Raw genomic sequence first — 14,276 nt, 5'->3', positions numbered from 1 at the left:
AGGGAATATCGTTGTTTTTGAAGGAATATTGTGTAGTATTTTCTTGCTTTGTTTCCCTTTGTCCAGTGGCTTCTCTCAGGATTCCCTGTGAACACTAGAACAGCTCGATTTTCTATTTGGCCAGCCTCTTCAAGTGCAATGGAAGAAAATGTTTGTCTTCTTTAATGCAGTTGATGAACACTTGGTTGATGCTTTGTTTGCATAAGCAGAACTCACTCAGTGAAGTGTTTTCCTTGCTAAAGGCACCATTGATGTGTTGACTCCCATGTTGTGGAGAGGGTCTGTGGACACACATTTGTTCCTATGAGTATGGCTGTAAATACCCACTAGTTGAAATTGGGGTAATCTTCACACATTTTTTGGTATCAGGATATTTTTAATATGTTCAGTGGCTGTGCCAATATGCTTTGAAAATTTTGTCCTGTATATTGCCATATTGTTGCTTACCAATAAATAAGATAATGTTGGCCAGGCAGAGAGCGAACAATAGATGATGCTTGCTTTCTGTTCACACAAAAGCCAACTACAAGAGACATTGTTTAAGTTACAGCCCCACATGTTTTCTTACAGGTCTCCAAATGAATGCTATAACTCTATTATTTTAGAAAATTATTATGAAGTCAAAGTCTGCCATTGGCTTTCAACTCTAAAAGAAAATCGATAATGTGTTTTTAACAGACATTCTTCACTCAGAATATGCCTGTTGCATGACACCAAGGGGAACAGAGGTTAGCATGCACCAAAAGGATTATTTAAGAGTGTGAGCCACTGATGTGATGATAAACCATCGTGGGGTATTTGTAGCATTAGAGGCATTGTTGTCTATTTTTTATTTCAAAAAGCCAAATCTAGAAGGTAAGCTAAGACCTACCAGTGAGAAGCCAGAGCATCCACAGGACTAGATCTATGCAACACAGTATATACATCCAGTATCTGATTTGAGCGAGAGGCACAATCAGCAGATGACTGCTGACCAAAGTATTTAGCCAGCAGAATTGAACATTTCTCTATAGCAGCGGTTCTCAACCTGTGGGTCGCGACCCCTTTGGGGGTCGAATGACCCTTTCACAGGGGTCGCCTAAGACCATCGGAAAACACATATATAATTACATGTTATTTTTGTGATTAATCACTATGCTTTAATTATGTTCAATTTGTAACAATGAAAATACATCCTGCATATCAGATATTTACATTATGATTCATAACAGTAGCAAAATTACAGTTATGAAGTAGCAACGAAAATAATTTTATGGTTGGGGGTCACCACAACATGAGGAACTGTATTAAAGGGTTGCAGCATTAGGAAGGTTGAGAACCACTGCTCTATAGGATACAATTAACCTAGGTAAAAATGCCATTTCCTAATCACTAAGGCAAAATGTCTTGTCTTATAACCAGTTCAAGTAGCTATTAGCTTTCAGGTTTATTAATTTGATAAGCATTTTTATTCCCCATTTGGCTACCATCCCTGGACTAGAGGACACCTGTATGTGATTAACAATAGGTAGTTACACCTAAACTTGGTTCAAATTTAACTCTCTCTCTCTCTTTTTTTAATCCTCACCCAAGGATATTTTTTCCATTGATTTTTTTTTTTAGAGAGAGTGGAAGGGAGGCAGAGAGACACACAGAGAGAGAAATATCAATTGGTTGCCTCCCTTATGTGCCCCAACTAGGGGCTGGGGATCAAGCCTGCAACCCAAGTATGTGCCCTTGACCAGAATCGAACCTACAACCCTTTAGTCCGCTGGGCCGACACTCTAACCACCGAGGAACACCAGCCAGGGCTTAACTGTCATTCTTTAGGAAAAGGGGGATCAGCTTATATTGCGTCCTACTGTTAAACTAAAATACATAACCATTGAAAACATTTGCCAGCATAGCTAACCTTCAATTTTATTTATTTACTTGGCATTGAATTTGTCAAGCCTCGTTAGGAAGACTTAGAAAGGTTGACCTCTCAATTTCTAACCATTCTAAAGCCATAATTAAAATTTAAGATGATTCAATATTTGGGGCTCATCAGAGCAATTAGATAAATGTCTCTTTTATCAAACTTGAGAAAATTGCAGTTGGTTTTATTTTAATTTCACAGAATTTTCCAAATGTTTCTAAGTCAGTCTATAAGAAATGATGTGATTCCCTTCTTGTGAATTATTTTGCATTTTCCTCCTGCAGCCCAGCTCCCGACCTCCGGCGCAGAGTGGCAGGCACTCGGTGTCCGTGGAGGTGCAGATGCAGCGCCAGCGGCAAGAGGAGCGTGAGAGCTTCCAGCAGGCCCAGCGCCAGTACAGCTCTCTGCCTAGGTACAGTACTCACACTCTGTCCTTCCGAAATTGCCCTGGCCTCTCCACCTTACCCACGGTGGTCAGAGAGGAACCGCAAGTGGATGGTAGGGGTTGTTGTCTGGCTTCAAGGCCATCTTACTATGTGGCAAGAAGACTAGAAAGAAAGCTCTTTCAGGACATGCCAACATTATCACTTAAATACTGAATAATGCAAAGGCAGTGCATTGACAGATGAGTACTTAGGGACTGGACCTGGGTTATAGCATTGGTTCTGCCCTCCCATGTGACCATGGGGAGAAAGTTTCCTCCTCTGAAAAATGGAAAGATAACTCTAATTTTGCTTAGTTCCTAGGGTAACTAGAATAACTGCTACTTCGGATATCTAGAGCTCTGTAGATGGGTGGAGTGAATGCTTCATGTTCTATACTTAGATGGGCCCTAATCTCCCCCTATTGCTCTACTGCCAGCTTTGTGTTTGCTTGTGTTGATCCTCAGAGGATCCCAGTGTGCCCACCTCATTATCTGACAGCCACATGGAGGTACCTCTGCTCTGGGGGCTCTGTCAGGCCTAGAAAGTGCTCAGGTGACTGAGCCCTCACACATGGAACAACAACCATTTTTCCATCTGAGTATTTCATACATACATAGTAAAGAATAAAAATATTTTAAAATATTCAGCTTTCCAAACTTCCCAAAATAAGTCACTCCTAGTAATCACAATCTTACAGGCATTTGTTTTTCTACTTCAAACCAGGTAACAAAAACATTTTGGGTACAAAAAAAATCCACTTACCTTGTTTTTATCAACTATTTCGAATTTGAGCAGAACAACTTTTATTTGGGGAGAGGGAAGGGAACAAATGCTTATCTGTGTAAACTTAACTGACCAATATAAAAGTGATCTTGATTCAATTTCTAATAAAGATGAGTCCCTTTAAATGTTAAATAATCACTATATTAACTGTGAGGTATTTGACTACATTGACCCATGTCACCATGGGAATGTGGATGTGAATGAGAATCTATACTGGGGTGAGTGCCATTACTATAGTAACTTGTTCATTCAGTTCTTTTTTTCAGTTCATAAAATTATATTTCCTTTGAGTAATAAATTGTTTTTTCTTTTATACAGAATTATCTTCTCTTTTAAATAGGAGGATAACTAACAGTTATTTAGCCCATTCTAAGTAAGTGTCATTGAAGTTTAGGTCTGGACAAGACCTGGAGATCATATTGTCTTACAAGGAAACAGCTCTGAAAGATTAAGCAGCTTTCCCTAAGACCACACAGCTAGCACGGAATTCAAACGCAAACCTGCCTATGCCCTTTATAATCATTAATTTCCATATATCATTGCCACCAAAACTTTTGTTCCCAAGTTTGGAATATTGACAGATGTAGGTGTAAAGTCCCCCTCTGTGCTCTATGCCCTTAGCATTTGGAAGGAGGCCCCTGTATGACTCAGCCCAGTGCATCAGCTGCTGGACGCCTCTCGGATTATACATAAAGGTTCTTCCATGTGAGTGCCTTCTCCCAGCCGGTTGGCTTGCAGTCGTCAGAAAGATGAGCATGATAAAGTAGATGAATTGACACACCAGGTATGGTCCTGCTGCCACAGCCACGTAGGTGGCCCGTAGCACATCGAGACCTGTGTGTGTGTGTGGCTACAACGTGCTTTAGGCATATATTGTCTGTGCAGGGACCGGGTTCTTAATCTGTTGATAAATAGTTTGGCTTTCTGTATTTTACTTGTGTTTGAGAGTATTTATAAGAAGTGAAAGAGAACTATCATATAGTGTATAAAGAAGAGGAGTGAGTTGACATGTACAGAACTAAGGAAGGGATGTGAGAGAGATGGTGGCCGGAGGGCCTAGAGGGGTGGATGGCCTGGCAGAAGAGAGACTAGGGCCCTGTTCCCCAGAAAGAGGACACAGATCAGTGCTTCCATGGAGTTTCTCCTGGTCACATTCCATAGGAGCTCAGTATTCCAAACATATCTTTTTGTCCTGGCCTGTCTCTCCCCTTCTTCACTTGCTACCTGTCCTTTTCCACCACATCACTCTGCCGCCCTCTCTCTCTCTCCCTCTCCTCCTGAAGCAGCTGGTAGAAGTATCTGTATTCCCATGTAGAAGATGATTGCTTCTATTGGTACTACTGGTGTCGTTTAGTGTTTCCCTAAATAACTAAAACTTTCCATCTGGGTATTGTGACTCCCTGATTATTAGCCATTTTACTCTGCGCAGATAGAAAAAAATAGAAAACCCAAAATGAAAGAGTTGTGTACATTTAGGCAACTGGGGTGGTCATGTGCTCTTCTTTTAGAGAATCATTCTCAGTGTGAATCTTCACACGTGTGAGGAGGATTAGGAGTGCAGAGCCTTGTGCCCCACTGGCTTGCTGGCAGAGCGGCTGCACTCCACAGCAGCTGTGTGCAGAAACCTGAACTCGGTAAAGAACCCAAACAGGAGGTCAGAGGAGGACTGCAGCAGCTTGTATGAGCTTGAGTCCAGTCCACGTCTCTGACATGTGATATTCTTCAGAGACACTGACCTCTGCTTTTCGGATGTTGACAATTAGCAGGGTTTTATCTAAACAAGTTGGTATGGCATTTGATCCCAAAAAGATTTCACACACAAACAAAAATAGTTCAGCTGCAAAGTGGAATATAAAGTAAAGCAAATGGTCAAGACTTTGTCTCAGTCACAGTAGATAAGGTGGTTTGAATTAGAGGGATATATGTGAGCCAGAGTAGTTTGAAATTCTAACTGTAATTAAGGAAGCCAAACGGCAGAATTCAAGTTTCATTTTGAAATGTCAGTAGGAAACATTAGCCAGGTAGTAACACTGGTTCTGAAGGAAAGGGGACCTGAGTGGCCCCACACTCAATTCTCAATCAGACTAAGACTTCTTTTTTATTTTTTAAATTCTTAAATCAGTTTTCATTTTTACTTTCTTTTTTTAAAATCTATATTTTTAGTCCTAAATTAGTTCCTTCATTTAGTTTCCAAAAGGCAACGCTCAAATGGTGAAGAATGTTCAGAGTCACCGATAGAAAAACTTAAGATCCTTTATTAATTTTTTTAAAATTTTCCTGCTGACTCCCCATTTCTTCTTCATTTTTCCCTCTCCCTTGGTTTCACATCTGTTGGTGTCTCACTTCTCTGCTTTGTATGTCTCACTTCTCCACTATGTCTTCACACCCTGACGTAGTCTTCCCTACCAGGCCCATTTATTATGTCTCTGAGCTGCTTGTCAACTTGTTAGCCTTGGTCTTTATATCTTTCATCATCCTTCTGCATCCTCCTCATCTCGGTGGCTAACTGGCTTTCCGCAAGGTGTGAGTCCTCTGCATGATGATGGCCTTCAGGCCACTTTGGTGATAATTGTAATCATAGACAAAGCAGGGTGTGTGCTTTCAGTGGGTTCAGAAATCTCTAGTGGGCTCATTCCAAGACCAAACAAGCCTGCATGTTGGTTATAAAGAAATTCACATTGATGGACATTGATGTTTTCTTGCTGCTCTTGTTATTGTGGCCTTTGGGCAATCATGGGACATTGGAAAGCTTCCTTCTCATCTCTGTGGAATTGGGTGGACTTACCCTCACTTAGTGAGGGTTCTTCAGTTGTTCTCTAGTGCCTTTCTCTCCTCTTTGTTTCTACCCAATTTCTCTGACAAAAGAAAAGAAAGCTAATATTTTTCTTCATTTTTCTTCTTTGGTCAGAAAGATGCTTCCCAAAACCCAGAGCCTATTCTTTGAAGGCAAAGTGACGTTGCCTTCAAACTACTCCTCCAACCCCCATTAGTCAGCCATTTACTCTGTGCCATACCTTTCTAAACATTTTGCATGTGTTATTTTGTTCATTTCTGCCTCATAACCCTATGAGGTTAGCTATTATACCTATTTCACAGATGAGGCAAGTTGGGCCCAGAGAGCGTAACCCTCCCAGCATCCCCCAACTGGCAAATGGCAGATTCCAGATGTGAATCTATGTCTATCTGATCCAAAGCCACTCTCCCATTGTGCCTAGTACGCAGGTGATGAGTTTCCTAGTGTTGGAAATTCTTATTGTCTGCTGCACTCTTATGTTTCTCTGTGACCTGCTCATTTCCTGTGTCTTAATTAAGAGTTGTGGGTACCACTAGCTTTCTTACCAAGGAAGCGTGTGTGTATGTCTGTGTGTGTGTATACATGTGTATGTACCTACATGTATGTACTTTCCCCACGTACCTTACTTTAAACCTCAGGAAGGTCTGCTTCCCTCTCTATATATGATTAATTTGAAGAAAATTTTAAAGAAATTCTTCCACATCATCAGAGTTTCCATTCCTAACAAACCTTTAGTGAGTTCTCAGTGTGTTCCTGGATTGATTAAAAATTCAGCTTATGGTACATGACCGCCACAGAGCACATCTTCAGGCTTCCCAGAGTTGGGAGTGCAGGATGAAGAGGGTTCATGGGTCTCAGTAGGTCAAGGATGAGAAAGAGGTGAAATGTCTGCAGCCTATTTCTGATTATCTTTAGATTGATAACCAACTTATGAAGGAGTCCCACTTTTGTTACTGTAACCTCAGTAACAAATTTGTTGTTTTAATTAAAGTTTCATGATTAATGTCAAATCCCTGGTTTCATGCGGGCACTTTCCAACATTCCTGTCTCTGGGCAGATTAATGTATGACTTTTTAAGTGAAGATAATCAGTGCTTTAGGCAAATAAACTATTCCACCAAATGGAAGGATTCTTGCTTGGGCTGATTGTACAAATGATCTGATTCCCATTAACCCTTTGTATGCCATAGTGTCTATAGATGCTTTAAAATCATTTTTTGTGAGGATTTTCAACTAAAAATATTCAAGAACACCCGAATTGTGAGTAATATAATATATTTATTTTTATAATATTCATTGCAAATTAATTTTTTAAATTAAATTCAAAATATCATGGCATGTGGGGATGGTTTTTGTTTTGGATGCGTGGCAGTTTAACTGGTTAGAAGAGAACCAGATAGATATACTGTAGACTGCTCAATTAATCATAGTCATATCCAGAGATGATGCTGATCATTAGTTCATTTCCTTATTGAAAATATCCCTGACTACATTTTAGGTCATAGGAAAAATAGGCAGCTTTGATCCAAAGCCCTAATAATGGCACTTTTGAATGTTCAAAAATGCAAATTGCTTCATCCCTGTGGGAGACCCAGTGACTGCATAGGCCCTGTTTTTCCTGCAGGGCCCTTTTGAACATTCCATCATGTGTGTGTTGATGCAAAAGGCTGAGTAATATATACTGTCACCAAATGGTTTTCTTATTGATACATGGAGCAATAGATTTTGTTTTATTACTGGATTCTCTCTCCCTCTCTCCCATTTTCAAGGCTAAATATTAGGGCTTGTCTTCCTTTCTAACAAAAAATTGTTTTACTTTATCATATCCAATCTTATTGTAAATTCATAAAAGCATCTAGAGACTAGATAATAAATTAAAGATATTTCAAAACAGTAATGTTTCCTGAAAATGCTGTGTAACTTTATTGCACAAATGATGATAATTTGAAATTTCCCCTGACCTGTGGTGAACAAACATGAGTTTAGTAAGCTGTCCTGGCCTTTGGTGAGGGCACAGTGCACGGAACAGCAGTGCTTACTCTGCAGACTTCCAGGTCTACAGTCTTGATGAGCATGTGTTCTGAGGAGTGTCCATTGCTGACATATACAACTCAAAAGCCAGGCTGTAAGGGACTGCCTGTTGCATTTTTAATCATAAAGGAGTCGAGACTTAAATCTTTCATAGCTGAACTCACATTGTAATCCATTACATGTACTTCCTATTAGCTAGCATCTCTGGCACCATAGTGGCAGCTGTGTAAAATATTTGTTTTGCTTGTTTAGAATCGAATTGTAATGTTCTGAAGCAAGCAATTATTGCTAGAGTAGATGCTGCCAAATCTCTAATCCTCCTCTAAAGCATTTTGCCAATGTGTCTGAATTGCAGGAGATATATGTTCCCTAAGTAGAATAGACAGTACCTCCCCAGACACAGAAGGCAGACCCTGTTTCTGAATAGCTGTCAGTTAGTTCTCTCTCCTGTTTAGCCCTTGTTTGTTCACTTGTCTGAGATTTGAGCTTGCTGACAGTCACATTTTCTTCCTCCAGCCCCCATCACAGTGCCTGGAGCACAATACTATTTGTTGAAATATTGAAATGCATATACCCTCTTACCCCTTCCCTCCTTTTTTTTGCTCTCCCCTTCTCCCAATCTCACACTGACCTTTGGCTTTGCTTTCTAGGCAAAGCAGGAAAAATGCCAGCTCTGTCTCCCAGGATTCCTGGGAGCAGAACTACTCGCCTGGGGAAGGCTTCCAGAGTGCCAAGGAGAGCCTCAGGTACTCCAGCTACCAAGGCTCCAGAAACGGCTACCTGGGCGGGCACGGCTTCAATGCCAGGGTGATGCTGGAGACCCAGGAGCTCCTTCGCCAGGAACAGAGACGGAAAGAGCAGCAGATGAAGAAGCAGCCTGCTCCCGAGGGGCTCAACAGCTATGACTCGTATAAGAAAGTCCAGGACCCCAGTTACACTCCCCCTAAGGGGCCCTTCCGGCAGGATGTGCCCCCATCCCCTTCTCAGGTCGCTAGGCTGAGCAGACTCCAGACTCCTGAAAAAGGGAGACCCTTCTATTCCTGAGCAGAAGAGCGGATGCTTCATTCATGCAATAAAGGACATTTTCTTATGGAGACTTGTATTTGGGGAGTTTTTTTAAAAACCTCCATGGTACTATGGAATATTTCTGTTGTTGGTATCAGTGCCTTTAAGCAGTATGGGCAAAGAAATGGAAGGCCTTAATGTCTTTGCCAGTATGTCTCAAGTGTATTTCATGGAAGGATTTCCCACTCTCTGACAATCATCTGCTCGAAGCATTTGTCACAGCATCTCTCAGGAGGACCAGGAATTCTTGGCCTGACTCAAGAGATGTTCATGGCTTTGTGTCACAGCCCCATACAACTAGTGGTGACAAATTACCTTGAAGCTGAGGTAATGTTGATTTCTCTTTATTCCCTTTAAGTTTTCTGCGATGTGAGGCACCTCTCAGTTTCTGGTGGATGAAAGTGAGTGACATACTCCAGAAATTGGGGCTTTACAGTACCTCATAGCACAGTCATTTATAATTGGTATGGTTTTTCCTTTTCATTCTCTGTTCCTCATAACAGCAAAGTTCCTTCATGTTATAAAGAAGTTAAGCCATATTCCATCACTGTCGGGTTTTCATGGGGCTTCTTTTGTAACTGCCTTATACCTAAACATTACCAATAAAGTGATCATCTATTCTGAGATTACAAATGCTCTTGTTTGGTCATATTCCTAATACATGTGTCGAGTCACCACACTGTGTAGGGAAGGCGAGAGAGGGGAGGGACCCCTGGCGGGGAAGGACTGGGCTGCCCATCGTCCTGTGTATATCATGATGTGGGAAGTGGTAGCTAAGGAAACAATTCTCCCAGGATGAGCTTCTGGTCCATTACATCCAAGTAATTATTTTAATTAGTTTTTGATTGACAGGTTGGCAGGAAGGGCATAGAGTGGGACAAAGATAGGTCATTCATTTGGAGATTCTAAAAACTCATCTGCTTTCTACCATTCCCAAGTCGATAGGAATTGACATGTGTCTAGTGCATCCACATGCTATATGTCTGCCTGGTGATGCCATCCGTGTTACTAAATAATTCTGCTATGAAACAGAAAAGACAAATAAGGGAAAACCCATCACACTTCACAAGGAGAACATTCTGGTGTCTGCAAGCAGTGGTGACAAAAGTGCTTCTCATGCCAATATTTTCACATACATGTGGGTCACTGGACCTCATCTGCTCTCATGTTTTCATCTTTTGGTCTCAACATCATGTATTATAAACCATGGCTGAGTTGCTAAAGTGCCTGCGAATCCCGATGTGAAAACGCTTGAGATGAAAGCTCCACATCCATGTATTAACAAAAAAGGAAAAAAAGAGACATGACTGATATGCCTATTTTTTTTTACTGGCACATTGTATTTTGTGTCTACTTGTTTTTAGAAAATGTGTGAAGTGTCCATACATGTACCTATGTCTCTTTTGCATTTCTGTGTAATGTTCTATTTGTTCATAATGTGCAGTGACGTTTCAGTGTTGTTACCAATGTAAACGCAGTGACCTTGAATGACAGGGCTCTTTCTCACAGCATACCCTGAGCTTGAGAAAGAACTTTCTCTGTACATATGAAACTTTAAATAAAAGGCATATTTCTTCCTGTTGTTTGTGGTGTCTGTAGTATTCTTGTGGAAACTCTCCTAGCTAGAGTTATTTTTTAATATATAGGGTGTTCCAAAAAAATGTATACACACACTTTGAATAATTATACAGGCAGTGTTTATTAAATTTTTTTTCATTTTCAAAATTGAGATATCAGCTATTAAAGTGTGTATACATTTTGGGGGGGTCACCCTGTATATTAGCAGACGTGGGTTTTTTTTCATATTTAGTGAAAGTTGGAAATTTCCTCATATTTGTCTGTGCAAACACAGAAATGAGTGATTGATTGCTTATTTGAACACCTGAGGAGAGAGGGCACAGGAAAAAGGGACCTTGTTTTAAAACATTTTTTAAATTGATTTTTAGAGAGGGAGAGGAATGGAGAGAGAGACAGACAGACATATCAATCTGTTGTTCTACTTATTCACGCATTCCTTAGTTAATTCTTGTATGTGCTCTGTCTGGGCATTGAACCCACAACCTTGGCATTATTGGGGGAACTTTCTTAATGAATCCCATGGAAGACCCAGGCTGCCAAAAGAAGCCTGGGGAATTCTGAATTGAAAGAACCAATACATTAGAACTAAATTTTAAAAAATAAGACAGAAAACTACATAAATATTTCTATTATTGCCCTTTGCTCACTTTGCATCATTTCAGCAAACCAAATGTTTTGATTAAGTTCTAGCCTTGTATACAGTGAGCCCAGAGAAATGTCCAAATTCTAGTTCACTTCCAATATTAACCTGTTTTATATTTCCCAAATTATGAAATAAGGTTTTGCTAAATCTTTCAGATGGACACTTGTCAACATTTGTATGGTGCTTTGATGATATGAAGGGCAGTAGATCCTAGGTATGTCTTACGCAGAAATGTAGATGTGGTATCTACCCAAAGAGCAAGTTTTGCTAAATCCTGTCAAAAATGCCTTCTTGTGGAGTGCCTGGCAACAGTTAGTTGGTTGTCACAGCAGCCCTCATTGTGTCACCAGATCCAAATTCTATCACCTCAGGATTCTAATAAGAGATGTATAGCAAGCCAAGTAATACCATGTCTTTGATTCCTATATGCATGCAAGGCATGGAAAGTAGAAAAGCAAGATGGACAGATTTGTTAATTTTCTTACTGACCAGAAAGCCCATCCATTGCAAATGCCCAAACTGGCAGGTTCTTTATCTCAACTGGCAGTGAGAAATAGAGCAGGAGAGGTAATATTGAACATTGTGGGGACCAAAATCACTAAGGAATTTGTAGATTAAAACTGGCAATGTGAGCCATACTGAGAAGAAGGCATTGTTATGGGTCATCACAGAAATGAGACTATGCTCCACGAGGCAGTCTTGTCCAAATGAACTGATGACCTGTGGCTCCAGAACACTTCACCAGGCCTTGCACGAATCATGGGGAGAGTGTGGCTATGGAAGGCCAGGCTGGGATGGTCTGCACATGCACTGTGCTCTGCCCATACCCGCAGGGGACGCCCCAAGTCATGAAATGGGCAGGCAGCCACACTTGGATGAGGATGGACGAGGAGTCACTCAACTGTCCCTCAGAAAAGATGGTCTCACTATTACATTATCACCACTTTAGTCCATTAAGACTATGTAGTCTTTAAAAGATGTATATATAAATTATAGAAATAATATTATATAATGTATCTATGTTATATGTAATTTAAGCACCACCACCCAACCCCTCTCCCTGTGGTTGGTTAGAACACAGGCTGCTCAGAGGTCAAAGCACCCACAATGGCACAGCTGTCCATGAACAGGAAGGAGAAATTTGTTTCTCTGGAAACCCTGTATGAAAGGGGGCAGAAAATAGGCAAATGGAGCTGATCACTTTGTCAGCAGTGTGCTTAGTGACTGTCGCCATGTAAGACCAGAGATTGCTGAGGCTCCTCTGTCCATGTCATTGCTCGAGACTTAGCTAGATATCCTGGTCATCTTGGGGATTGCTCCCTTTCCTTCCATCGCTTTTATTAGAGAGTACATGTTTGTATAGACATATAACAAACATATGTATCATCTACACTAATAAAAGAGAAACATGGTAATTAGCGTACGACTGCTACCCTTCCCATTGGCTAATCAGCATATCCTTATGCAAATTACTGTCAGCCAAGATGGCGGCCGGCAGCCAGGCAGCTGGAAGCGAACATGAGGCTTGCTTGCTTCAGTGAAGGAGGACTCCAACGTTCCCCGCCTGACTTGCCGGCCTCTGAGCTGGCAGTTTGAAACATTCTAACAAATATAGAAGCTAAACAAAACCCCAGAAACCAGCTTTCAGCCAGCCGGGATCTCAGAGCTGGAGTTATACATTGTTTCGGTTATAGAACGCAAACAAACCAGATACCTGTTTTCAGCAGCGGAAGCCTCAGAGCTAGAGCCAGAGCTAAAGCTGGCCCAGAATAAAATAAAGAGTTAAAAAAGGAGCGGTTGGGAGCTTCAGTCAACAACCGCCAGCCTGAAAGCAGCCCTCAGCCCCTCACCCAGACTGGCCAGGCACCCCAGTGGGGACCCCCACCCTGAAGGGGGTGTGACCAGCTGCAAACAGCCATCATCCCCTCATCCAGGCTGGCCAGGCACCCCAGTGGGGACCCCCACCCTGATCCAGGACACCCTTCAGGGCAAACCAGCCGGCCCCCAGGCCTCTATCCTATATAGTAAAAGGGTAATATGCCTCCCAGCACCGGGATCAGTGGAGCCGCGAGGCCTCCTGGCACCGGATCAGCGTGACAGGGGGCAGCGCCCAAACCCCCTGATCACCCTGCGGCTCTGTGTGTGACAGGGGCCGGGGCCACAACCTCCCTATCCGCCCTGCTCTGTTCGTGACAGGGGAAGGTGCCCCAACCCCCTGATCAGCCCTGCTCTGTGCCTGATAGGGGGGAGCTCCCCAATCCCCTGATCGCCCTGTGGCTCTGTGTGTGACAAGGTGCGGTGTCCCAACCCCCTGATCGGCCCTGCTCTGTGTGTGCCAGGGTATAGCCATAACCTCCCCATTGGCCCTGCCCTGAGTGTGACAGTGGCGGCGCCCCAAACCCTGATCGGCCCTGCTCTGTGGGTGATAGAGGGCGGCGCCCCAACCCCCTGATCTGCCCTGCTCTGTGTGTGACAGGGGGCGGTGCCCTAACTCCCCTATCGGCCCTACTCTGTGCATGACAGGGGGGAGCTCCCCAACCCCCTATCGGCCCTACTCTGTGCATGACAGGGGGGAGCTCCTCAACCCCCTGATCGGCCCTGCTCTGTGCATGACAGGGGGGAGCTCCCCAACCCCCTGATGGGCCCTGCTCTGTGCATGACAGGGGGCAGTGCCCAACCCCCTGATTGGCCCTGCTCTGTGCGTGACAGGGTACGGAGCCCCAACCCCCCTTATGGTCCCTGCTCTGTGCGTGACAGGGGGCAGCGCCCCAACCCCCTGATCGGCCCTGCTCTGTGCGTGACAGGGGGTGGAGCCGCAACCTCCCCATCGACCCTGCCTTGAGTGTGACAGGGGGCAGTGCCCCAACCCCCCAATTGGCCCCACCCTGAGCGTGACTGAGGGTGGCATCGCAACCTCCCAATCCGCCCTGCTCTGTGCATGACAGGGGGCGGAGCCCCAACTCCCCAATCAGCCCTGCTCTGAGCCCGACCAGGGGCTGCACCTAGGGATTGGGCCTGCCCTCTGCCACCCAGGAGCAGGCCTAAGCCAGCAGGTCATTAT

The 14,276-nt window shown here is 43.1% G+C and overlaps 1 protein-coding gene across 20 annotated transcripts in view; it reads left to right on the top strand.

Moving 5' to 3' along the window:
• PARD3 (par-3 family cell polarity regulator) overlaps window positions 1–10,576 on the top strand; it is a 724,129-nt gene extending 713,553 nt beyond the window's left edge. For 14 of the 20 annotated variants that reach the window (XM_023752233.1, XM_023752234.1, XM_023752229.1 and 11 more), the window contains 2 exons: window positions 2,182–2,309; window positions 8,580–10,576. In XM_023752233.1, coding sequence (XP_023608001.1) covers window positions 2,182–2,309; window positions 8,580–8,973 — 522 coding nt within the window. In that variant the 3' untranslated portion in view covers window positions 8,974–10,576. The remainder of the gene's footprint in view (window positions 1–2,181; window positions 2,310–8,579) is intronic. The other 6 variants (XM_023752230.1, XM_023752236.1, XM_014453969.2 and 3 more) reach the window with 3 other exon arrangements.
• Window positions 10,577–14,276: the final 3,700 nt, after the last annotated feature.

Source organism: Myotis lucifugus, unplaced genomic scaffold (assembly GCF_000147115.1).
Source record: "Myotis lucifugus unplaced genomic scaffold, Myoluc2.0 scaffold_29, whole genome shotgun sequence".
In the NCBI taxonomy this organism is placed as follows: Eukaryota; Metazoa; Chordata; class Mammalia; order Chiroptera; family Vespertilionidae; genus Myotis; species Myotis lucifugus.
This window is presented reverse-complemented; position numbering and strand designations above follow the sequence as displayed.